The following is a 26993-nucleotide window of genomic DNA, read 5'->3' as shown; positions in this document are numbered from 1 at the left end:
GTTGACACCTCATCCTGGTGCTGCTCCTGGCATGCCCTCCTGCACTCTTCATTGAACCAGGGTTGATCCCTGGCTTGATGGTAAAGGTAGAGTGGGGGATATGCCAGGCCATGAGATTACAGATTGTGGTTGAATACAATTCTGCTGCTGTTGATGGCCCACAGCGCCTCATGGATGTCCAGTTTTGAGTTGCCACATCTGTTTGAAATCTATCCCATTTAGCACGCTGGTAGTGCCACACAACACAATGGGTATCCTTAATGTGAAGACGGGACTTCGTCTCCACAAGGACCGTGCGTTGCCCACTCTATCAATACTGTCATGGACAGATAGATTGGTGAGGACAAGGTCAAGTCTGTTTTTACCACTCGTTGGCTCCCTTACCACCTGCCGCAGACCCAGTTTAACAGCTATGTCCTTTAGGACTTGGCCAACTCGGTCAGTCGTGGTGCTACTGAGCCACTCTTGGTGATGGATATTGAAGTCCCCCACCCAGAGTACATTCTGTACCTTTGCCACCCTCAGTGCCTCTTCCAAGTGCTGTTCAACATGGAGGAGTACTGATTCATCAGCCGGAAGTGGGGATGGGTCATGCAGTAGATGGTAATCAGCAGGAGGTTTCCATGCCCATCTTTGACCTGATGCCATGAGACTTCATGGGTCCGAAGTTAATGTTGAGGACTCTCAGGACAACTCCCTCCCGACTGTACCTCTGGTGGGCCAGGACACACCCGGGGATGGTGATTGCGGTGTCTGGGACATTATCTAAAGTATGATTCCATGAGTATGACAGTGTCAGGCTGTTGCTTGACTAGTCAGTAGGACAGCTCGCCCAATTTTGGCACAAGTTCCCAGATTCTAGCAAGGAGGACTTTGCAGGATTGACAGGGCTGGGTTTGCTGTTGTTGTTTCCGGTGCCTAGGTTGATGCTAGGTGGCGCGTCTGGTTTCATTCTTTTTAGACTTTTCTCTGGCGTTTTGGTATTCCTGAGTAGCTTGCTAGGCCATTTCAGAGGGCATTTAAGAGTCAACCACATTGCTGTGGGTCTGGAGTCACATGTAGGCCAGACCAGGTAAGGACAGCAAATTTCCTTCCCTAAAGGACATTAGTGAATCAAGGGCTTTTCCAACAATCGACTATGGTTTCATGGGCACCATTAATAAGAATAGCTTTACTAATTCCAGATTTATTAATTGAATTTAAATTCCACCATCTGCCATGGTGGGGTTTGAATCTGTGTCCCCAGAGTATTAGCCTGGGCCTCTCGATTGCTAGTCTAGTGACATTACCACCGTGCCACTGCCTCCCCTATAAATCCCAGGATCCCGTATGCCTTATTAACCTGCGCTGCCACCTTTAATGATTTGTGCACAGAAGCCCCAGATTTCTCTGCACCTACACGCTCTTTAGAATTGTATCCTTTATTTTCTATTGCGTTTCCTCGTTCTTCCTACTGTGGAAAACGTGGACCACTTTCCGTATCTCAGGAGTCTCCTCTCAAGAAGGCAGACATTTGACGAAATCCATCGCCGCCTCTAAAGTGCCAGCTCAACCTTCGGCTGACTGAGGAAGAGAGTATTTGAGAATTATGACCTCAAACCCGGGACTAAGGTCATGGTTTACCGGGCAGCTGTCATCCCTGCGCTCTTATATGTTGTAGAGACTTCGACAATCTACAGCAGGCACCTCAAGGCATTGGAAAAATGCCACCAACACTGTCTGCAAAATCCTTCAAATTCGTTGACAGGATAGGTGGTCTAATGTCAGTATTCTCTCCTAAGCCAATATTCCCAGCATCGAATCGCTAATCACCTAATACCAGCTTCACTGGGAGGGTCACATTCGCATACTTGACTCCAGGCTCCCGAAACAACTGCTCTACTTCGAACTTTCTCACGGCAGAACACTGCCTGGAGGACAGGAAAAGCTTTGGGGATGTTCTCAAAGCATCCTGAAGAGATCCAACATCCCCACTGATTCATGGGAATCTCTGGGCCACAACCATTCAAAATGGAGAAGGAGCATTTGGGAAGGCACTGGGGACCTTGAGAGACTTCGGGAGCACGTGGAGGCCGAATCCAGGCAGCAGAAGGAGCACACACATCCCCAAGAAAATCATTTACCCGTCCCTTCAAACACCACCTGCCCCACATGTGGTAGAATCTACAGATCGCACACTGGTCTGATTAGCCATATTAAAATGCACAGACCTGGAGCGGAAGCAAGTAATCCTCGATCCTGAGGGACTGCCTAAGAAGAAGTCTTTCTACCAAAATGTATCACTTCACACTTCCCTGCATTAAATTTCAATTAGACTTGAGTTGCTTGCCTTTTCTGTTCGCAATGATTTATTTCCTATTTTGAGTTGGTCCTTCATTTTCTCCCCATGCATATGACTTTGGCCTTGGGTGTGGGGGCATGGTGGAGGGGAAGGGAAGCTCGAGTAGGCCACTAGCCCATATTGTTGGCGGGAAATGGTGCAGAACTGCAAGAAGGAGGAGAATGGAGAAAAGAGAAAATACAAACATGGTCACGTTAATGAAAAGGTTAGGAGGGTTTTTTTCCATATATGCAGAAGGTTTTTGAGACACAGAATTCCCTACCAAACACAGCAGAATCTAATAACTGCAAAGAAAAGTGGATAAATTGTTGAAAAATAAACGTTTGTAAAGATAAGGGGAAAGAGCAGGGAATAGGGATGAAGTGGCAAGCTCTTTCAGTCAGCAATGCCTCGATGACTAAATGGCCTCCTTAACGGTGCAAAATTCTAGATTCTCAAACGTCATTTTTAGCCAATGTGAGCTGATCAGTTTCTGTTATCTGTGGAAAGATTGTTAATAATTATAGAAATGTCTTGGGTTGGGCAGGATAATTTTGGTAATAGCAGTTCTATTTGAAGTGTGACTTCTTTGCTGGTTTCTCCTGTTTGAAGTTAGTGGATCTGGAGGTGTGCAAAGGGTTGTTCTCTCTTGGTGGATAAATCCTAAGTCAGAACACCCAGATCTGTTCATATCAGCAACTTGAGATTTATGGGAATTAATGAGCATTAAATTAGTGACCTCCATAGTATACACAGATGCAGCCCACACAGGTAAGAGATTAGACATCCCTACACTAATTCATCACACCATCCAGGTCCTCAGGTATACAGTTTTAAAGGACAATCTTGTGACCTCAATGAATGCAGCAACTGATGTACTGATTTGAAATTAAAAGCCTGTGGGATGTTGTTTTTTAATGTTGTGAATTTTGCATGCAATAAGGTGACATGATACTGGGGCTGACTGTTCCTCTCCGTTCTCCTGTTTAAATCAAATAGTCCAAACATTAGTCAAGCACAACAAGTAGTGACTCGTGGAACTTCTGATTTGAAAGATCCAGCTCTCCTGCCAGAAAAATCACAGTCTCTCTCCACCAATGTGAATTCCACCATTTTCTGAGCAATGGAACACTTTCCCAGTTCAGGTACCGGGTGTCTGCATCACGCACTCCCTGGTCACATTATAGGATGAAGGCTCCCCTCTTTCTGGGGAGATGTGAAACTGAGATGCATGTAAAAAGGGCAGGGGCGTTCTCTAGCCATTATTCCTAGCCAATATTTATCCCTTAACCAGCATCTTAAAAACAGATCGCCTAGACATTATCACAAAGCTGTTTGTGGGAGCTTGCTGTGTGCAAATTGGCTGCCGCGTTTCCTACATTACAACAGTGACTACATTTCAAACAGTACTTTGATGGTTGTAAAGTACTTTGCGACATCCTGGGATTGTGGAAGTTGCTAAGTAAGTGAAAGTCTTTCTTCCTGTCTCCGAAATCTGAAAGGCTTCCCCCTACTGCACCAGTGTGACATTCTTTTTTCATTTCCTACAGCACCCTGACATTAAGGGTTGAACTTTATAAGCTGCTGAAAGAAGGCGTGGTGCACGCGCGACTTGTGTGCCACTGAGCCCCCGTGATAATTTGCATGGGGACTCATTTAAATGGAGGGGGCGGCCACTCCCTCCCTGGTGCCAGTGCGCAGGCACCATTTTTGAAGGGCTTTAAGCCCTTACCGGCAATTTACATTTTTAAAGTGACATGGAGGGCAAGTTAAAAGTTATAACTTTATTAAACGATAGAAGCTCCTCTCCCCCCGGCCCCCATGACCACTTGACGTATTTTACAAATGGAAAAAACTTTTCTTCCGATCACCAACCTTGTCCCCCAAACCAGGTTACCTTTGCCCTTGAACCCCTTCCCACCATCCCCTCAGCTAATGCAAGGATTTTTCCCGCTCCCACTCCCCCCGCCCTGCAAATTTCACTCTTTTCCCCCCCACCCCACCCCCCATCAAGGCGTTCCGGCCATCGGCCAGAATATCGGCGTGGGACAGCCGTCAGGTCAAGGTAGGTTATTTTGCATTTATTTTAATATTTAAATGAAGGCCCTGGGTGGGGCTGCACCAAGGCCTCGCCGCCGCTGATAAAATGGGGCGGGGCCTTCCTGGCATTGGGGTTCATGGCGGGCCTCTCCCGAAAGTATTTTCCGGGCCCCCACCCTGCCCTGACCCCTGACGTCGGAGGGCTGGTAAAATTCAGCCCAAAGAATGAGCATCAACCTTAAGGGCATTTTTGTACTGTGGCCCTTGTCCAAATTGGGTTGGGACAATCCAAATTTATTCCATGCAATCAAAAGAGACCATCATTCATCTGTTTGGGCTGAACATGAACCCAGGTCCCATTGACAAAGGATAAAAGCACTAATGCAAAGTTTTCAATCTGAGGCCCAGTGACATGGCCCTCAAACCTCAGGCAACTTCATTTCCTATTCACTGGTCTGATCTGGCCTGTTTGAATTCCATAGGCCTGGAGTTTTGTGAAGGGCTGTTGCTTCACTGGCAGAAAAGTCTGAAATCAGAAACCAGGATCTGTATCAGTATTGTGAGACACAGTTTACTCCTAGTTCAACTGATCTGATTTACGTTGTTTGCACTAAATTCCTACTTTGTAATTTACATTCAAATATTTGGATAATTTGTAGTGCAAATGGAATGGCTGAATTATCAGTAGACTGCATTTGCAAAGGATGGGACTATTAATTGAACTTCATGTACCATCCACTGAGCCAAGAGGTTTGCACATCTCGTAATATCCTCCTACGCCATCCAGTTCCCCCAACTCTACAAGAAAAAAACCTTGAGTTCAAGGAATGCAACAATTGACACAAACACTTGTTCTTCACTTAATTTTTCTTCTGTCCCTCACTCTCCCTGACCCCAATCCAGCAGGATGAATGAATGCAATACTGTTCACTGTGTTTTGTACAGTGGAGTCTGCCTGCAGTCTGAGTTCGTATTGATTTAGTTTTCTTGCTGAAGCAGAGTAACCCTCGTGCAGGGAGAGAACTTCCAACCCATTTTCTCTTCCGTGCCAGATGTTCTCATCTTACAAAACTTCAGCCAAAGGACTGATCAAATAAGCACATGGGGTTTGTTTTAAAAATGAATCATCTGTTTTAAATAGGATATTTAAACTCAGACGGTGGCATCACGATTAATCAGCACAAAGACTCCTTGCACCATCCCTGTAAACACAGTGTTTTTTCAGGATTTGACACTGGAATGATTGGCACAGCCTAACACAGCATCTTACAGGGGCCTCAGCCACTTTAACTACTTCCCTACCGCGACACAAATTCTTCCTTTAATTCGCAAGTTGAACTGATAAATAAATTGTGGAATCACATGGTTTTGAAACTTATAATTTCATCAGTAGGTTGTCAATTATGACAAAAACAGCCAGTCTTCAATTTTACATTGAGAAAATTAACCCTCTCCCCTTAATTACATACAATGATTTCACAAGTACAGTACTGATACTGGTAAACTGAAGGGCTGGTTACTGATAGTTTCCTGGCTAATGGCAATGGGCAGTATTTGTACCAAATTCCTAAATGTTGCTCCAGGCAAGGACCGGTGAGAACTACCAGCAGTCTGCCCCTCCCTAAATCCATTGCACAATCAGGCTTTATTCCTTTTTCTCCATGTCACTGCAACCACTTCCTTACCCCCTTAGGTAACTTACCCAACTGCAAGCAGAATTGCTGTGCTCAATATTCCAGGCAATGCTGTTAAATGTTTGATTGAAAATGTGGAGCAGAGGTAGTCCCTTCTTCCTCTTACAATCTACAGCCTATTCAAACACAAGTTTAGCGTCATCTACTCACTACTCCCTGATGCGCCTCGTTCTTACTCTTCCAACTCTCCATTTGTTCTGCACTCAGGAGTTTCATTTAGGTTCTCAATTTTAAAAGTTAGTGTTCTCTCACTGAAAACCCTACCAGGCGATGCCTGAATGGTCGACACTGGGCAAGCTGCAGGATGCATTTCTGGTGAACTGCGCAGCTTTCGAGCTGGTTCAACTTCAGTGCCCCTGCACAGTTGGGAGTCCCTAAATATATGCCCTGACAATCTACAACTAAGTTCTCTGTTGGGTAAGCAGGATGTGCCCTTTTGGGGATCTGGTGTGCACCTATAATTGGCCAAATAAAAACGCTACAAGTTTCCCTGCAGCTCAATTTAAACAAAGTAGCAGTTTTCCATACACGTCAGTTGCCTGGACTATGGAGGTTTGGGAGAGTAACAACAAAGTGAATCAGGAAGTAGTGAGTAGATGATGCTAAACAGGATTGGCCTCAGGTCTCCAGGAATTGAAGATTAATTTCTAGGACTCAGCTGAGAGAAACTCAGGAGAAAAATTTTAGACACTTTTTAAAAAGATTAATTTTTTGTACCATTTTGTCACAAAAACTTTGGAGATTGGGAAAAGGGCTGTTTGACTGACATCAAGAATCATCCAATCAGGTATTGAATAGACTGTGTTGTTTCCCAATTGGCTGTGGGGAAGGCAAGGATGGATGTGTTGGCAACCACTGGCGTGACTGTGGGGTGGAGCAATTGGAAGCAGGCAGTCATGAAATTTCCAGAAATACATTCAACCAGAACTGACAAACCCTACTTACCTACCAAAAAAAAACATAGCATAACAGAATTTAAGTAAAATGTCATGCTATTGCAGTCGAGAAAATGAAGCGTTCCTATTTTGTGATTCAGTACTGTTTGTTAACCCATATCAAATCTGTAGATTCTGTTGAACTGTTTTTCCTTTGACCATCTATGTACAATCAGGCAAAAAAGCAGGCAGTGACGCCACACACTTAACACTCAATAGCCTTGCTCTGTTGTTGACAGTTCCAAATTTGGATACAAGTTTCATCTTTCATTTATATAATAAAATACAAAGTGGGAGAGAAATCACCAGTTGATCTTTTTGCCATTGACTTGCACCAATTATGTTCAGAAATTGTGTTGGAACATAACAAACAAATTCTGATGCAGGAACTTTTTTTTTAATGGGATTCTGCATCTGTATCTCTAAGCTGCTGGTGTTGTTGCTAATATGTAACTTGGATATACTGCTATTCTGGAATCCGAAAGACACTCATCCTGGGACTGCCAAGCAACATACTGCCCTGCGAATTGTAGAATGCAGCACAAATGTAACTGCTGGGCCAAGGGGCAAATTGTGGCAGATGTGCTCCCTGCAATTTTTTTTTGGCATGTTATATCCCTTTTCCTTTCTGCTCCAAATCCTGGAATTCTGCAATATCTCACCCCCAAGTCTACACATGTGGTTACATGTGTCAGTTCCCAGTTTCAACTGTACTGTGAGGGCAGAAGTAAAATGAAAGCATGGGTAGAGACGAGGGAAATTCAGAGGGTAAGTGCATCTTCTGGTGATGGGGAATTAGATTTCTTACCTACCTCCAGCTGGACAGTGGCACATAGGGCCAGATCGTGTGCTTGGCCTGAGGTCGGATTCTGTGGTGCGGGGGGTGAAGGGAGGGAGCCAGCGAATCGGAGCAGCAGTGGCCACTACAGAACCCAATGCCGCGATGGCCAGGCCGATCTTCCCGGTGGCAGGGAAGCTCAGTGGCGGCCGCTCTGCGACGGGACCCTAGTTAGAATATTTAAAATACCTGTGTACAGTTCTCGTCACCACACTATAGGAAGGATGTGATTGCACTGGAGAGGGTGCAGAGGAGATTCACCAGGATGATGCCTGGGCTGGAGCATTTCACCCATGAAGAGAGACTGGAAAGGCTAGGGTTGTTTTCCTTAGAGCAGAGAAGGCTGAGGGGGGACCTGATTGAGGTATACAAAATTATGAGTGGCATTGATGGGAGAGATAGGAAGAAACCTTTTCCCTTAGCAGAGGGATCAATAACTAGGGGGCATAGATTTAAGGTAAGGGGCAGGAGGGATTTGAGGAAATTTTTTTTCACCAAGTGGGTGGTTGGAATCTGGAACACACTGCCTGAAGAGGTGGTGGAGGCAGGAACCCTCACAACATTGAAGAAGTATTTAAATGAGCACTTGAAACACCATAGCATACAAGGCTACAGGCCAAGTGCTGGAAAATGGGATTAGAATAGATAGGTGCTAAACGGCTGGCACAGACATGCTGGGCCTGATTCTGTGCTGTATAACTCTATGACTCTATATATTACCATGTCATCCACCGCAATCTTCCCATCCGTTCCCGATCCTCAGAATAATGTGCGCCACAAACGAAGCTTCACTTTCCTGTCCAGGGGAAGCTGGCGCCACTGAGGAGGGGGCGGGGTCACCAGTGCATTTTGAGTATCTAGATGGGGTAGTGGTCAACTCTGCATTCAGTGTATACTTGGGGGGGGGGGGGGTGGTGGAGAAACGGGGGCAACTCTGCATTATTTTCCAGATGGGGGAACGGGGGAAACTCACACAATTGGATGTTGTGTTTCCGACAGTAGTAACTACACTTCAAAAGTATTTTATTGGGTGTAAAATGGTTTGGGACAGCCAGTGAATGTGAAAGTCACTATATAAATGCAAATCTTCCTTTTTCGAAGGTGGCAGGACAATATGGGCTGAATGGGCCCCTTTCTCAAGACTCCCACATAAGGAATGGTTATGAGCACTACGAATATAACTGCACTCCCATACTGAATTGACCTATAACAAGAGATAATTGTTGTGGGGGCGATACTTAAAGCACAAGTTACTCACTAAGTTTTCGAATGTCTATTGGCTCGTTCACATGTCAGTTATTCGGTTGTAACCCAATCACTATTGTGGTCAGGTTGAGAAGGCGGGACTCTGTCGGTGCTGAGCGAGTCAATCCCCTCTTATCCAATCAGCTACTTCAGAGGACAGGACATACCGGGGCACGCTATTGGTTTATTTATTTGTCAATCACATCTCAGCCGATCACCAGTTCCAAAATCCAGAGGCGGCGGGACAAGTGGGCGGGTTGTTCGGGGTCCGGCGGCCGATTGGACACCCAACCTGTCAATCATTCCCCTTTCTCCAATCGTCTGTCGTGGTTTGAGTTTGAACTGAATCCGCGCGCTGCGCCGGCAGTTGGAGTGGCCGTTAGAGGCTGGAATTTAAATCTCAGTCAGTGAGTGCGCGAGGTTAAGGAGGCGGCTGAAGTAAATAAACAAACAAAAAATAGTTGTAAAACTTTTCGAATGTAACCGGTGGCGCACACGCGTCCTCCCGGGTTAGCGAGGGGAAGAGGTTCGTGTTCTTTTTTTAAGTTTGTTTTTGGAAAGTTTTCGACGGTTGGGAGTTCGGGCCCCGGGAAGCCGCGAGTTACCGAATGGCGACCGCCGCAGGAAGCAGCAGCATCACCAGCCGCATCAAGAACTTGCTCCGCTCGCCACCTGCGCTCAACCTCAGGAGATCCCGATCGACGGCCAAGGCTGTCTCTGAGCGGGTAAGGGCTGTCACAGGCCGACTGGCCGGGGTGGGGGTCATCGGCAAGGGTCAAGGGTCAGAGAGCTGGGCTGTGGCACCTTATCCTGTGTGCAGGGATCTGGGGTTAACAATCATTAATGAATCCACATTCACTAGAGAAGGAGGGAAATAGAATCGTCGAATGGTTACTGCACAGAAGGAGGTTGTTCGGCCCATCGAGTCTCTGCAAGAGCAGTTTAGCTAATCCCACCCTCCTGCCCTTTACCGTAGCCGTGGAAATTTATCCTGTTTAGAATTAGGAGAGAGACAGAGATCGTGGGGAGAGAAACGGGGGCCGGGGGTGGGCGAGAGACAAAGGCAGAACCAATGGAGTTTTATTTTTTTCAATAGTTTTAGTGTTTGTTTTCATCCAGTGATTGGACTTCCCAGTAATTAATTGTATGTGAAGCAGTTTTGAGATGTTTCCGTTTGTAAAAGTTTTATGCAATTTCAGTTCGTTTCAGATGTTTGACAGTATGCAATTGAAGGGGTCCCAGAGGATGTATAGTGCTGGTCATCCTTGTTTGCCTGGCTAATAAAGTTGACCAAAGACCCCAGAGAGGAACCATACATTAGATGCGATTATTTTCAGAGGTGAATAAGCAAAAAAACTTAAGGAAAAGCCCAGCAACAGGCCTTGCCTTTTCTGTTTCACAGTTTAAAGATTTTGGTTGTCATTTGACATAACTGGCAGAGAATCCATATCCAAAATGAGAATCCGTCTTCTCTGCCCTTGGGTGTGGCAGGACCTGCTGTGTAACTTCCAGCTGTTCTGTTTTTAACTCTGCAGTGTTTTTGTAGACTTCTCCTCTGAAAATCTTTGTTGCAGGAGAAAGTTGTCCATTCAGTATTAAAGGGTTACTTTCCAAACTGTGGGCATCATTGGCAAGTTTAATGTAAACAGGATGTTCATGCACATGAGGCAGCAGCATAAAGTTTGATCACTGTAAAGTCTGTCCAAATTGGTGGTAACCCCTTCGTAAATACTGACTCATCTAATTCCTTCGGAGTTAAACTTTCCTTGTTGCTGCCAAGCTTTTTTTTTTATTCTGCCAAGCTTTATTCTCCATGAACTCTGACTTTTTTTTAGAAATGAATGTGACCTTTGAAGCTAATATCATCACAGGCTGCAGAATTTAAACAGCAACATTTAGTAAGCTTGCAGTGAAATGATCATATGCCTGACCTTGATATAAAAATGCTATACAGTACATTTGCTTCCTGTTTAGATACATCCTGTTGCTATGTGAGCATTATTATGTATTTTATTGGCGATTCTGCTGGTGGGAGGATTGGAAACCAGATGCCAAAGATTTAAGGTAATTGGTAAAATAACGATAGGTGAGATGAGATTTTTTTTTAATGCAGTGTGTTGTGATCTAGAATGCACTGCCTGAAAGGGTGGTGGAATCTGATCCCATCCTAACTTTCAAATGGGAATGTGATATGTACTTGAAAAGCAAAAATTGCAAGGCTAATGGGAAAAGCAAGGGAGTGGGACTAAATGGTACCTTTAAAGATTTGGCACAGATACGATGCGATCAGCTGCATATTCTCCTTCTGTATGATTCTTGTAGGATACGAAGGCTGCATATTAAAGTAATTCTTTAACTATGTACCCAAGTCTTTTGGGCACACCAATTAAAAAGAATGAATCTAATGAGCATTATTGAGTTCCAAGTATTCAACAGAGATGTTTTGCCACTTTTTGTAGGAACTGCTGAAACTCCATCACAATTCAGACATTATTTAGGAACTTACCTAGTGAATGGGGAGGCAGCAAATATTGAAAGGTCCTGCACAAATTCAGACCAGTGATGTGATCTGGCTTGTGTTGAAATACAATATTGTTACTTTTGTTTAACAAATTTCATGCTGACTTATTTACCTCTTCCCCCACCCTTTAATGGTATAACCCAGGGTTGTCCAAACTTTTTGGGCGGAGGGCCGCATTACGATTTTTGCTCAGCCCGGGGGATTCGGTGAACAAACTTCGAAAGATAAGGGCATTAAAAATTTATCTTGCTTATAAAAACAACAATCAAATGTGCATTTTTGTGCAGAAGCTTTAAATGAGAAGATTAATTTATTGACTTGCTTTCCCATCACTATAGTGAAGACCGATTTAGTGACATAGCTGGCATTGTTTTTGCTTGTATAAGTAGTCAATCTCTGCCCACACAATTGATGTAGCGATGCAGAGTATTCTAGATAGATTTCCATCTGCCAACTGTCAGGAGAGACCTTGAACTCTCTCCCCATACTGTGTGTGTGTGTCTCGTTCTCTTTTCCTCCCCCCACGTTTAGGACTAGGGAACACAGATTGAAAGTTTTGTGCAAAAGGTTAGATTAGATTAGAGATACAGCACTGAAACAGGCCCTTCGGCCCACCGAGTCCGTGCCGAACATCAACCACCCATTTATACTAATCCTACACTAATCCCATATTCCTACCAAACATCCCCACCTGTCCCTATATTTCCCTACCACCTACCTATACTAGTGACAATTTATAATGGCCAATTTACCGATCAACCTGCAAGTCTTTTGGCTTGTGGGAGGAAACCGGAGCACCCGGAGAAAACCCACGCAGACACAGGGAGAACTTGCAAACTCCACACAGGCAGTACCCGGAGATGCAGGGTGAATATGAGGAAGCACTTTTTTACATAGGTGGTAATGACCTAAAACTTGCTGCCCACAAGGGTGGTGGAAGTGGAGACGATCAATGACTTTAAGAGGAAGTTGGCTGGCCACCTGAGAGAAATAGACTTGCAGAACGATAGGAATCGAGCCAGGGAATGGGACTGACTGCATAGCTCCTTGAAAAGCCGCAATGGACTTGTTAGTCAGCGAAAGATACAGCACTGAAATAGGCCCTTCGGCCCACCGAGTCTGTGCCGACCAACAACCACCCATTTATACTAATGCTACATTAACCCCATATTCCCTACCACATCCCCACCTTCCCTCAATTCTCCTACCACCTACCTACACTAGGGGCAATTTACAATGGCCAATTTACCTAGTAACCTGCAAGTTTTTGGCTGTGGGAGGAAACCGGAGCACCCAAAGGAAACCCACGCGGTCACAGGGAGAGCTTGCAAACTCCACACAGGCAGTACCCAGAACCGAACCCAGGTCGCTGGAGCTGTGAGGCTGCGGTGCTAATCACTGTGCTGTCCTATGGCCTGCTGTGCTGGAAGCATATGACTCTCTCTCCCACCCACCCCCCCCGGCCCCCCTTCATCTGTCCCTCCCCCTTAAAGCCATCATGTATGGCACACACTACAAAATTTACTCCCTTGCCACTGATTCCATTGCTGTTATGGCCAGAGAAGTGAACCAGGCTGAATTGGATTGTAACAGACTGCAAATCAGAGTTCTGTTCAGCTTCTAACTCTACTGTATTGTGTATCCCCTCCGACTCAATTGCTGCACTGTTGGTGGCAGAGCCTTCAGCTGTCTGAGTCCCTGTCTTTGGAACGTCCTCCCTAAGCCCCTCTCTTCTACTCTCCTCATTATAGTGTTCCTCAAAACTCATCTGTTCAACCAAGTTTTTGGTCACCCCTGCAAATCTGTGCTGGTTTAGAATGGCTTTAAACTAATTAGTGTAGGATTAGTATAAATGGGTGGTTGATGGTCGGCACAGACTCGGTGGGCCGAAGGGCCTGTTTCAGTGCTGTATCTCTAAAACTAAAACTATCTGAAGTGCCATGGGCATTTTTTTACTTTATATGTTCTATGAAAATGCAAGTTAATTTTCATAAATTAGATTTTTTCAAACCCCTTGTGATCATTACTGTGGTCTAGCAGTTGCTTACTCTCGACCTGTGTGCTTCTGCTCAGGGTTTTAGTTTCTTTTTATTCATTCTTGGGATGTGAGTGTTGGCAAGGCCTTCATTTATTGCCCATCCTTAATTTCGTTTGAAGGTGATGGTGACCACCTTCTTGAACCACTGCAGTTCATGTGAGGTAGGTACACAGTGCTGTTAGGGAGGAAATTCCAGGCTTTTGCCCCAGCGACAGTGAAGGAATGGCGATATAGTTCCAAGTCAGCATGGTGGGGAACATGGTGGTGGTGTTTCCACATAAAGCCCGGTTACTAGACCTGACTACATGCCAGGTTCAGGTCGGCTCTATGTTCCGAGTCCAGCATTCGGGCTTAGGTCGGGTCGGGCTGGGCAGTGCTGCCTCTGGGAACTCACGGGATCAGGCTCACCCGTGATTCCCCACAGCTTCATCTGCAGGAATAGCCTGCTGCTGAAACAGATGAACAGGATCACAAGTATTACCATTTGGACAAGGTAGAGCACAGTAACATGTTTGATGTCATTAAATTTATTGTGATATTTGTGTCCAGTCGGATTGGGCAGGAAAAAAAATTAAAGGACTCAGGCCTGGTTCGGGTTGGCTGCAGTCGGGTCGGGCCCGGGTTGGGTTTCAATTTTATACCCGAGCAGACCTCATTCCCATGTGTCTGCTGCCCTTGTCCTTTCAGGTGGTAGAGGTTGCGGTTTGGAAGGTGCTGTCGAAGGAGCCTTGGCGAGTTGCTGCAGTGAATGTTGTATCTAGTATACGCTGCTGCCACTGTATGCTAGTGTTGGAGGGAGTGAATGTTTAAGGAGGTGGATAGGGCGCTGATCTAGCGGGCTGCTTTTTCTTTATCTTGGATGGTGTCGAACTTCAAGTGTTGGAGCTGCACCCATCCAGGCAAGTGGAAAGTATTCTGTCACACATCTGACTCGTGGACAGGCTTTGGGGAGTCAGAAGGTGTTACTTACTGCAGAATTCCCAGCCTCTGACCGGCTCTTGTAACCACATGGCTGGTCCAGTTCAGTTTCTGGTCAATGGTAATCCCAGTATGTTGAGGGTGGGCAATTCAGTTATGGTAATGCTGTTGAATGTCAAGGGGAGTTGGTTAGATTCTCTTTTGTTGGAGATGGTCATTGCCTGGCACTTGTGTGGTGCAGATGTTGTTTGCCACTTATCAGCCCAAGCCTGAATGTTGTCCAGGTCTTGCTGCATGTGGGCACGGCCTGCTTTGTGTGTGTCTGAGGAATTGTGAACGGTACTGAACATTGCAATCACCAGTGAACATCCTCACCTCACCTATGTTGGAGGGAAGATCTTTGCAACTTAAGATGGTTGGACCTAGGAAAGTACCCTGAGGAACTCTAGCTGTAATGTCCTGCAGCTGAGATGATTGACCTGCAACAAACACAACCATCTTCCTTTGTGCTAGGTATGACTCCTTGATGCCACACGAAGTCAAATGCTGCCATCAATGCAAGGGCAATCACTGTCCCCTTCACCTCTGGAATTCTGTTCTTTTGTCCATGTTTGGGCCAAGGCTTTAATGAGATCTGGAGCTGAGTGGCCCTGGTGGAACCCAAATTGAGCATTGGTGAGCAGGTTGCTGCTAATTAAATGCCACTTGGTAACTCTTTTGACAACATCTTCGATCATTTTGCTGATGTTTGAGGGTAGATTGATAGGGCAGTAATTGGCCGATTGGATTTTGTCCTGCTTTTTATTGATGGGACATTCCTGTGTCATTTTCCACATTGTTTGGTAGATGCCAGTGTTGTAGCTGTACTGGAACATCTTGGCTTCGGACATGGCTAGTCCTAGAGCACGACTCTTCAGCACTACAGTTGGGATGTTGTCAGGGCCCATAGCCTTTGCAGTATCTGTTGTCGCTTGGTATCATATGGAGTGAATCGAATTGTCTGAAAACCGGCATCTATCGTGGTGGGGACCTTTTGGAGGCTGAAATGCATCATCCATTTGGCACTTCTGGTTGAAGGTGGATGCAAATGCTTCAGCCCTGTGTTTTGCACTGACATGCTGAGCTCCTCTATCCTTGAGGGCTGGGATGTTTTTGGAGCTGCCTCCTCTGGTTAGCTGTTTAAATGACCACCAGCATTCACGACTGGATTTGGCAGGACTGTAGAGCTTTGATCTGATCCAGTGGTTGTGGGATCTCTTAGCTCTCTCTGTAGTATGCTGCTTCTGTTATTTAGCATGCATGCAGTCCTGTGTTGTAGCTTCACCAGTTTGGCATCTCATTTTTCAGTATGTCCTCCTGCACTCCTCATTGAGCCAGGGTTGGTCCCCTGGCTTGATGGTAATGGTAGAGTGATGGATATGCTGGACCATGAGGTTACAGATTGTGGTTGAATACTATTCTGCTGCTGATGTCCACCGGGCCTCATGGATGCCCAGTTGTGAGCTGCTAGATCTGGTCGGAGTATCCCATTTTTGCCGCACAATATGATGGAGGGTATCCTCACTGTGAAGACGGGACTTTGTCTCCACAAGCACTGTGCAGTGGTCATTCCTACCAATATTGTTATCGACAGATGCGTCTGCGATAGGTAGATTGTTGAGGACGAGGTCAAGTAGGTTTTTCTATCTTTTTAGATCTCTCACCACCTGTTGCATATCCAATCTGGCAGCTATGTCCTTCAAGACTCTGCCGGCTCAGTCAGTATTGGTGCTACTGAGGCACTTTTGGTGATGGACATTGAAGTCCCACCCCACCTAGTACACATTCTGTGACCTTGCTACCCTCAGTGCTTCTTCCAAGTGGTATTCAACATGGAGTACTGATTCATCAGCTGACGGAGGGTGGTAGGTGGTAATCAGGAGATTTCCTTGCCCATATTGACCTATTTATGGGGTCCAGATCAACTTGAGGACTACCAGGGCCACTCCCTCCTGATTGTATACACTGTACTTCCACCTCTGGAATAGAGATGGAGGAGTTTTGGGCATTGGCTGTAATGTTACTTTGACTGTTGGGCTCTTGCTTGATTAGTCTGTGGGAAAGCTCTCCCAATTTTGGCACAAGTCCCCACATGTTAGTGAGGAGGACTTTGCTGGGTTGACTGGGTAGGGTGTCATATGTCACTTTGGTGCCTAGGTTGATGCCAGGTGGTTAGTCCTGTTTTATTCTATTTTGACTATTCTGTAGTGGTTTGATACAACTCAGTGGCTTGCTAGGCAATTTGAGAGATAAGTTAAGAGTCGACCACAGTGCACTGGGTCTAGAATTACATGTAGGCCAGACTTGGTAAGGATGGCAGATTTCCTCCATTTAAAGGACATTAGTGAACCAGATCGATTTTTACTCAAGTCCAGCAGTTACATAATTATAAATGAGACTAGCATTTTATTCCAGATTTATTTATTAATTGAATTTAAATTCCTCTAACTGCCGTGGTGGGATTTGAACTCGTCTTTGGAGGATTAGTCTGGGCATCTAGATTACCAGTCTAGTAACAACAACACTGCTGCTGTCTCCCTCATTATTAAAGTTCTCAAACCTGGAAATAAACGTTTTGTAAGAAGTATTTGAAGGCAATATATCAAGAATGGAGAATATTTTTGTGAGGTAGTTTTGTTACATCTTTGAAACTCTTTAATTTTCCTAACCTTGTTATCAAGCATTCTTTTGGAAGAAAACAGTATAAACCCGCCATTTGATTGACAACACAAACCCCAGAAAACCTTTTAGCGTTATGTTTGTTTATCTTTGGATCTTGGTAGTGCACAATTCCTGTCGTCGTTAATGCAGACTGGCAGCCGTTCTCTAAGTCACTTTTTAACAAATGCCCGAAGTATATTTTTAGGGGTTCATTAACAACCATTTCTTTAGGGCCCAATGCAGCACTCCACGTACAGTAAGATGGCATCTGACCTGTATTTCAGTGCTCATTGGCAGGAATTTACCTGAAGGTTAGCAGATTGCAAATCACTTGACTTCAGTTTTTCTCTCAATCGGTGGTGGAGGGGCATCCAGCTGCTGTGCACCCTCATACCTTCAGAGGGATGGAGTGCTTGGGGCTGCAGTGGGAAGAGGTGGTGTGAAAATGGGTTGTGTTACTTTTCATGGATGAGGGTGGTGTTTTGACCATTGTGCTTCAGGCATAGGAACCTAGGAACATGAGTAGGCCATTAGCCCCTCAGACCTGATCTGCCATTCGTGAGATCATGGCCGATCTGCAACCTAACTCCATTTACTCTCCTTACCCCATATCCCTCATCAACTTTGGTTAACAAAAATCTGTCAATCTCAGATTTAAAATTTAACAATTGATCTAGCATTAATTGCTATTTGCAGAATAGAGTTCCAAAGTTCTACCAGAATTTTTTTTAATTCATTCATGGGATGTGGGTGCTGCTGGCTTGGCTAGCATTTATTGCCCATCCCTAATTGCCCTTGAGAAGGTGGTGGTGAACTGCCTTCTTGAACTGCTGCCAGGATGGTGTGTGGCTTGGAGGGGAACTTGCAGGTGGTGGTGTTCCCATGCATCTGCTGCCCTTGACTTTCAAGGTGGTAGAGGTCATGGGTGCTGTCTAAGGAGCTTTGGTGCATTGCTGCAGTGCATGTTGTAGATGGTACACACTGCTGCCAGTGTAACGTCCAGGGACTGCAGCCCTAGTTTGTATAATTTCTGCTCTTAGTTTAACCCTTGGAATCCAGGTATCATTCTGGTAAATCTGCACTGCACTCCTCCAAGGCCATTATATCCTTCCTACGGTGTGGCATGCAGAACTGCTCACAGTACCCCCGGTGTGATCAAGCCAGGGTTTTGTATAACTGTAGTATGACTTCAACCCCTTGTATTCCTGTTCTTTAGATATAAATACCAGCATTCCATTAGAGCTTTTGATTATTTTCTGTACCTGTTCATGACATTTTAATGACCTGTATACTTGGATTCCTAGCTCTCTTTGGACCTCCACTGTTTCTAGCTTTTCACCACTTTAAAAAGAACCTGTTCTATCCTTTTTAGGTCCAAAGTGGATGACCTCCCCTTTACCTGCGTTGAAATTCATTTGCCACAGTTTTGCTCATTCACTTGATCTATCAATATCTCTTTTTGTAATTTTATGCTTGCATCTATACTGCTTACAATATCGCATATCTTTGTCATCAGCAAATTTGGAATGTTCTTTTTCTCCCATCATCTAAGTTGATAAATACGGTGAGTAGTTGATGCCCCAACACCGATCCTTGCGAGACACCACCAGTCATATCTTGCCAATTAGACTACCTGCCCATTATCCCTACTCTGTCTCTTGCCGATCAGCAAATTTCCTAACCAGAAGTAATTTGCCTTCAATTCTATCAACTTCAACTTTCGCAACCACCTCTTATGAGGGCCTTTATCAAAAGCCTTCTGGAAGTCCATAAAAATAACATCCATAGATATTCCCCTGTCCATTACCTGAGTCACCTCTTCAAAAAATTCAATTAGTTTATTTGGGCTTAATCTACCGTTTACAAATTCATGTTTGCTCTCTCTGATCTGCTGCAAAATTTCAAAGTGTTCAGTCACCTATTCTTAATTATCCTTTCCTTTTGGGCCTCCTTATCTCGAGAGACAATGGATACGCGCCTGGAGGTGGTCAGTGGTTTGTGAAGCATCGCCTGGAGTGGCTATAAAGGCCAATTCTGGAGTGACAGGCTCTTCCACAGGTGCTGCAGAGAAATTTGTTTGTTGGGGCTGTTGCACAGTTGGCTCTCCCCTTGCGCCTCTGTCTTTTTTCCTGCCAACTACTAAGTCTCTTCGACTCGCCACAATTTAGCCCTGTCTTTATGGCTGCCCGCCAGCTCTGGCGAATGCTGGCAACTGACTCCCACGACTTGTGATCAATGTCACACGATTTCATGTCGCGTTTGCAGACGTCTTTATAGCGGAGACATGGACGGCCGGTGGGTCTGATACCAGTGGCGAGCTCGCTGTACAGTGTGTCTTTGGGGATCCTGCCATCTTCCATGCGGCTCACATGGCCAAGCCATCTCAAGCGCCGCTGACTCAGTAGTGTGTATAAGCTGGGGGTGTTGGCCGCTTCAAGGACTTCTGTGTTGGAGATATAGTCCTGCCACCTGATGCCAAGTATTCTCCGGTGGCAGCGAAGATGGAATGAATTGAGACGTCGCTCTTGGCTGGCATACGTTGTCCAGGCCTCGCTGCCGTAGAGCAAGGTACTGAGGACACAGGCCTGATACACTCGGACTTTTGTGTTCCGTGTCAGTGCGCCATTTTCCCACACTCTCTTGGCCAGTCTGGACATAATTATAGACTCCAATAATTTCTTGATAACAGATGTTGGGCTAACTGGTCTATAATTTCCTGATTTTCTTCTCACCTTTCTTAAATAGCAGAGTGACATGCACAATTTTCCAATTGAATGGAACAGTTCTCAAGTCAGGAGAATTTTGGAAGATTATAGTTAGGGCATCTGCAATGTTCTCACCTACTTCCTTTAAAACCCTGGGATGGAAACCAGCTGGTCCAGGGGATTTGTAACTCTTTTGTACTATTATTTTCTTCATTGCTGTTGTTTTTGCTTACTTTAATTTTGGTGACCCTGATTCAATAATAGTTTCCTTGGGATGTCTGGCATGTTCACTATTTCCTTACTTTTCATTGATAATGTAGAATCATAGAATTGTTACAGCACAGAAGAAGGCCATTCCACCCATCTTGTTCATGCTGACCTTCCTAAGGAGCAATTCATGTACTATCATTCCCCTGCCATCCCCCATTTCCCTGCACATTCCTCCCCTTCAGGTATTTAGAGTATTTAGAAAATGTAGAAAAATTTACAGCACAGAAGGAGGCCATTTTGCCCATCGTGTCTGTGCCCACCGAAAAGCAAACCACCCAGCCTAATCCCATTTTCCAGCACTTGATCTGTATCCCTGGAGGTTACAGCACTTTGGGTGCATATCCAGACAGCTTTTAAATGAGATGAGAGTTTCTGCCTCTACTACCCTTTCAGGCAGTGAGTTCCAGAACCCTACCACCCTCCGTGTGAAAAAATGTTTTCCTCATCTCCCATCTAATCCTTCTACCAATCACTTTAAATCTATGCCCTGTAGTCACTGACCCCACTGCTAGGAGAAATAGGCCCTTCCCATCCTGTCTATCCAGGCCCCTTTCAACCTTGTACACCTCAATCAAATCTTCCCTCAGCCTCCACTGTTGCAAGGAAAACAACCCCAGTCTATCCAATCTTTCCTCATAGCTGCAATTTTCCAGTCCTGGCAACATCTTCGTAAATCTCCCCTATACCCTCTCTATTGCAATTACAACCTTTCTGTAATGAGGTGACCAGAACTGCATGCAGTCCTCAACTTGTGGCCTAACTAGTGTTTTGTATAGCTCCAGCATAATCTCCCTGCTCTTGTGTTCTATACCTCGGCTTCTTAACCACCTTTATCAACCTGTCCTACCTTCAGGGACCTGTGGAGATGCATTCCAATGTCCTTCACTTCCTTAACACCTCTCAATATCCTCCCATTTATTGTGTATTCCTTTGTCTTGTTTGACCTCCCCAAATGCATCACCCCTCTCTTCTACCAGTTGAATTCCATTTGCCACTTTTCTGCCACCTGACCAGTCTTCCTACAGTCTACAGCTTCCTTCCTCACTATCAACCACGCGCCCAATTTTTGTGTTGCCTGCAAACTTCTTGATCATGCCTCCTACATTTAAGTCCAAATCATTAATATATACAACAAAGAAAATCAGGGTTATCAGTTTTCAAGGAGCCTACATTGCTCCTGACCACCTTTTTTCCTAATTGTAAAAAAATTGATTTTGATATCCCTTGCAAATTTTTTTAATACTCCTTTTAGTAGTGCTTACTATCTGTTTTGTTACCCTTTGTATCTTTCCCATTTGTTAGGGTTTGTGATTTTTCTTTTATTTTGTGTTTATGTAAGCTTTTTCTTTTATGTTGTTTCTTGCCTCTTCAGTTGTCCATGGCTGTCTTTTTTTGGCAAGGAGAGCTCTTGCTCCTGGTTCTGTATCTCAAATTCTTTTTGGAACACCTCCCACTGATCATCTCTTGTTCTACCTATTAACAGATTTGCCCAGTTTTCTGTGGACAGTCGCTATCTCATCGCATCGAAGTCAGCCTTACCTAAATCTCACTTTCAAATACTATGTTTAACTCAGTCATTTTGTGATTGCTATTAAATAAATGTTCATACACTGTTCGGCTTTTGACTATGTCTGGTTCATTATTACTAATTCTAATGTGGCATGCCTCCTTGTTGGTTCTAGGACGTATTACTGAAGAATACTATTCCGGGCACTCAAGAAATGTTCTACCTTTCTGACATGCTAGTCTGCTTATCTCAATCTATACGGAAGTTTCTGGTGTTGAAATACAAATCAAAATAAACTTTCAGTGAAAAGAACTATGATCTTCATTTATAATATTTGATGAGTGTTGGGATATGAAGGAAAGGAAGAGGTGACCATTTATGCAACAGAAGAGCTCGAGTGTGAGAGGTTTCTCAACAAAAACCTTTATTTTTTACTTATAAAAGCAAGTCATGATATTGTAAAATGGCTTTGGATTGCATGACTAGGAGCTGTATTGTAAAACTTGGCAGTGGTAATGGAAGTTCTGATGGGGAAAGAGCAGAAAAATTAATTGATACTAAACTTAAAAGGCTTTTGGTAGGAATTCACCCCCAGTTGTTTTGTTCTGTGTATAATCTAAGTAAAAGAGAGTTGACTCTTTTCAGAGTGGTGATTTTTGCAGTTTCAAGCATGTTACTGAGCTGAGATTGGTGCCTTATTTTTCCAAGAACCTTGAAACTATTCTGTTCATGTTCCGAGATTCTGTTCTCTGTACTTTATCCAAATGTTCTTTGCTCATGTGAAACTAACTCATGTACATGTAGTTTACAACTAAAGAGGGCATCGTACGTTAGTCCAGTCCTGTTCTCTGCTGTTTACATGCACGCTTTCTAGCATGGAATTGCAAAATAACACAGATTGAACCTGGCACTCTATAGTCTGTGTGCTTCAGGGATCTTCTGTTTTGTTTAGTTCAGTAACACACTAAGCAAGTAGATTTACCTTTAAGCCATTAGGGATAATCAAGTGCTCATTCTTTAGTTCTAAATTTAGATAATTTTTAGTAACAGAGTTCGTAGCCAACAGAAGGGTGATGCTGTGGCTTGGCATTGTTTTATGTGCTTGAATGGTAGGGTATGGTCTGTCTTCTGTGACTGGTCGTAGTGAATTTCTTATGTCTTGATTGAGGTGCTGGAGAGTCATGACATGAGTCACTTATATGCACGCTTGTTTGTTTCCTTGTGGCTGGTTGATGAGTACAACTGCAAGGGAATGGGAGTGATTTCCTGTCTCCAGGGCATTGTAGTGTAGTCGTAAATATTTGAAGGCAGATGGTGATAGCATAAGCTTGCTATTTAATAGACTGATGTAGGGAACTACAATTAAGATCAAAATAATTAATGTGCATTTATATAGTGCCTTTTTTGTGTCCTCAGGACACTCCAAGGTCCTTCAGAATGAATAAAGCAGCCCATGACAGCCTACAGTAGGACCCTGATAACCTCCAGGGGTAACAAGTGCCAAGTAACATTTACATTACATTACTATCAAGTAATGACCATCTTGAACAAGACAAAACTCGCCCACGCCCCTTTGGGCTAGCATTGCTGAGTATCCCACCATCAACATCTTTGGTGGGGGGGGTGGAGGGTCACCATTGACTAGCAGCTTAACTGGCCAGCCATGTTAATGCTCTGTGTAGCAGAGCAGAGGTTGGTACTCTGCAATGACTGACTGATCTCTTGGTCGTCAACAAGGGGTCAAGTCAACATTGTGTTGGAATACTTGCCACTTTCCTACAATGGGAGCAACCATAACAGCACATGAAGCCCAACGAACAGGACGGAGCAGTTCACTTGATGGCCCCTGCCACTAGATATTATTTATACCCCTTCCTGCACTGGCTCATTATGGCTCTAGTATATACAATCTGCATCAAACATTGGAGCAATTTGCTAAAGTTACTTCCACATCATCTCCCTCCCCGTGACCATTATCACAAGAGTAAGAATAGCAATGTATAGTGAGAACTCCATGACGATGAAGTTTCCTTCCAAGGCGTGCACTATCCTGGAATTTCTTAGCTAACCCCGTTGTGCGAGCACCAAGGAGAAGGTCCACCAATAGCTCCTAAGTGTAACTAGGGATGGGCAATAATTGTGATCTTGCAAGCATCACCCATGTCCTGAGAACAAATGTATATAAAAATAATGGCTTTAAGTGCAGTCATTGTTAGATAAGCAAACATAAGTACCTAGTTTGTTCATGGTAAGGGCACATATATAAAACAAAAGTGTCCAGTTAATCTGTTTCTGGTAGTGATTAAGGAAGGAAGGTAGGTGGTAGGGAATATGGGATTAATGTAGGATTAGTATAAATGGGTGGTTATTGGTCGACACAGACTTGGTGGGCCGAAGGCCCTGTTTCAGTGCTGTATCTCTATGACTATGACTATTACTGAGGATAATGGAAAAATTTACTATTTGAATATTGCAGTTGGATCTTTTTATGCATAGGAACAGGAGTTTGCCATCCAGCCCTTGTGCCTTCTCCACCATTTAATGTAGTTATGGCTGATGTATATCTTGACTTCATCTACCTGACTTAGAACCATTTTTTTTATACTGTCATGCAGACTGCCACCTGCCAAGAATGAGGCACATTAATTTTGTCATATGAACATTGATTTTAAACTGTTGCTGGAGCGAGGAAATGACTTGTTAAACAGATCAGCCGTGGCTGGAAAAAACAGTTACATAGCAACAGACGGTGCTTGTGGATACAAAGGGCCATTCCCTGATACATTCAACCCACAATGGACTTTGATCACCAGACATTGAAGGTGAGGAAGCTCATATTCCAGGATGACTACTAAGATGACCGAATCCACAAACCGATGTGACTAGCTGTTTGGACCACATGGCTAACCTGCTGGGCAACCTGAGTTTTTTTGAGTTGCACAGACAGTTTGAGAGAGAGAGAGAGACTGTTTGCTCCTGGGCTGTAAAGACCTCTCCTGGCTGGCTCACCACAGCCTCTCCTGTCTGCTCCCATCTCTTTCTCACAGAACTCCAAATCCACTGAAGACGTGAACCTCGAGAGAAAAGTCTCCTACATCAAACACAGTTTAAGAAGAATACTGGGCCCCAACAAAAAGCAAGATCTACCTACAATCAAGGATTGTACAGCAAGCTCGAAGAACAGTAACCAAAACCATCTTCACATATTGCCTCAAACTTTTCCACTTTATTTCTTCTGCTCTTTTCTGTCTCTATCTATATGTGTGTATCACATTTGTATGGGCGTGTGGCGTATCCATAGGTGTAAATCGAATTAGTTTAAGTTCAATAAAGTTCAACCTTTTTTTCTTTAAACCAAAGAGAACCTGTTTGACTGGTTTCTTTGCCTTATAATTGGAAAGCAGTGAACAAGGATTCACCAAGGGGGAGCTAAAAACACGGTGAGTTTAAAATTAAACCCTGTTACGGTAAGACCAGGTGGAGGCTGAGGGAACCCTAGACCCCTTTCTCACCTGGTCGTAACTATACCCTTGTCAAGAGTACTGAGCCTCGGTTTAATGTTCCAAGTGTGGTCCAAGGTCCTAGATAAATTTAATATTACCTTCCTGCTGCTGCTTCTAAGAAATAATGGCCTCCTTATCACACTTCAGTTTCTATATTAAATTTCATTTGCTGTTTATCTACCCTGTCACGCACACCAGAAGTGCAGTGGTACAACCATGATGGACTAACACTGAACAGTTATGAAAATATGACTTTGCCTTTAAAAAATGAACCTTTATTTTTAAAATGAATAATAATCCAAAATGGCCACTGACGAAAAAGCGGGTTGGCCTTTTGTGTAATCAAACAGTCTCAAAAAACAAAGGACAAATCTTCAAAGCCAAAAGGTGTTAATGAAACTCGCCTTACATCTATCCTAAAAGCATTCCAGAATTGAATGTAGTCTTCTGAAACAAAGGAGGTGTGAAGTAGCCATGTCCTGATCCATTGTGCAGTCACCATGGGAAAAGAGGAGGTGAGAGGTGACCCAGTTTAACCTTAAAAAAAACAGCCACAGAACAAGAGACACTGATCCAGAAGGTGAAACTACTTGTAACAGCTGGAGTTCCAATCAAGTCAGGAATCACAGTGCCCTACTGGAAAAAAATCCGACATGTACTGTATACAGCAGTGAGAGCTAGAAGTAACCCACCATCTTCAACACAACCTTTAATCAAGAGAGAAATCTATAATTATGTCAGGCATACATCCATCTAGAACTTGATTCTCAAGAGAATTCAATAGATTTATCTTAACCTTTCCCCCCACTGAAAACTACCTTCCATTTTCCCTTCTCTATCTGTCTCATGTATGTGTGTGCACGCGAGCAAATGAGTGAGTGGATGCAGTTGTGACAATTTTGAGATGAGGCATATTGATCAATAAACAATTGTCTTTCTGTTTTCAAAACCTACAAGAAAACCTGTCACAGTTTGTTTGTTTGAGAACTAAAATGTGGAGGGGCTAAACTCTTAATACAATTGCACTTGCTGTGGTCAGGTGAGGAGCCACTCACGTCACACCACGTGGCTGTAACAAATTGGGGGCTCGAAGTCAGGACCTGCACCACCAGCCAAACGAGGGATTTGGAAAACGGGAAGAAAATTGACCTCCTAAAATGTATTTATTTATTTAGAGATACAGCACTGAAACAGGCCCTTCGGCCCACCGAGTCTGTGCCGACCAACAACCACCCATTTATACTAACCCTACAGTAATCCAGTATTCCCTACCACCTACCTACACTAGGGGCAATTTACAATGGCCAATTTACCTATCACCTGCAAGTCTTTGTGGGAGGAAACCGGAGCACCCGGCAAAAACCCACGCGGTCACAGGGAGAACTTGCAAACACCGCACAGGCAGTACCCAGAATTGAACCTGGGTCAATGGAGCTGTGAGGCTGTGGTGCTAACCACTGCGCCACTGTGCCGCCCAGTGGAAAAATAAACAAACTGGTTTTCTTGCATTCTTCTGGGTTTTTTTCTCTACAGTGGTAGAAACAGAAGACATGGCCACATTTAATGCTAAGAAGTTTGTAGAGCAGGCAGAGATGTCCCATGATCAGTTAAACAAATTAAGTGTTGAAGATTTTAAAAAGCTTGGCTAGAGGAGGGAATCACTTTCAAACAAAAAGCAAAGAAACCTGACCTGGTGAGAAGTCTAGCAAACCATTTTAAACTTAACTTGTAACTAGAAGAGTACAACATGGAACCGGAG

The 26993-nt window shown here is 44.3% G+C and overlaps 1 protein-coding gene across 3 annotated transcripts in view; it reads left to right on the top strand.

The window, feature by feature from the left end:
* Positions 1-9422: 9422 nt before the first annotated feature.
* The window catches only part of LOC137353138 (mitogen-activated protein kinase-binding protein 1-like), a 186656-nt gene continuing 169085 nt past the window's right edge, over positions 9423-26993 (top strand). For 2 of the 3 annotated variants that reach the window (XM_068019174.1, XM_068019171.1), the window contains exon 1: positions 9424-9797. In XM_068019174.1, coding sequence (XP_067875275.1) covers positions 9681-9797 — 117 coding nt within the window. In that variant the 5' untranslated portion in view covers positions 9424-9680. Of the gene's footprint in view, positions 9798-26993 lie in introns of all 3 variants that reach the window. The other variant, XM_068019172.1, reaches the window with a different exon arrangement.

This window comes from Heterodontus francisci, chromosome 40 (assembly GCF_036365525.1).
Source record: "Heterodontus francisci isolate sHetFra1 chromosome 40, sHetFra1.hap1, whole genome shotgun sequence".
Classification (NCBI taxonomy): Eukaryota; Metazoa; Chordata; class Chondrichthyes; order Heterodontiformes; family Heterodontidae; genus Heterodontus; species Heterodontus francisci.
Note: the sequence above shows the minus strand (reverse complement) of the source record. Positions and strands in the feature narration are given on the sequence as shown.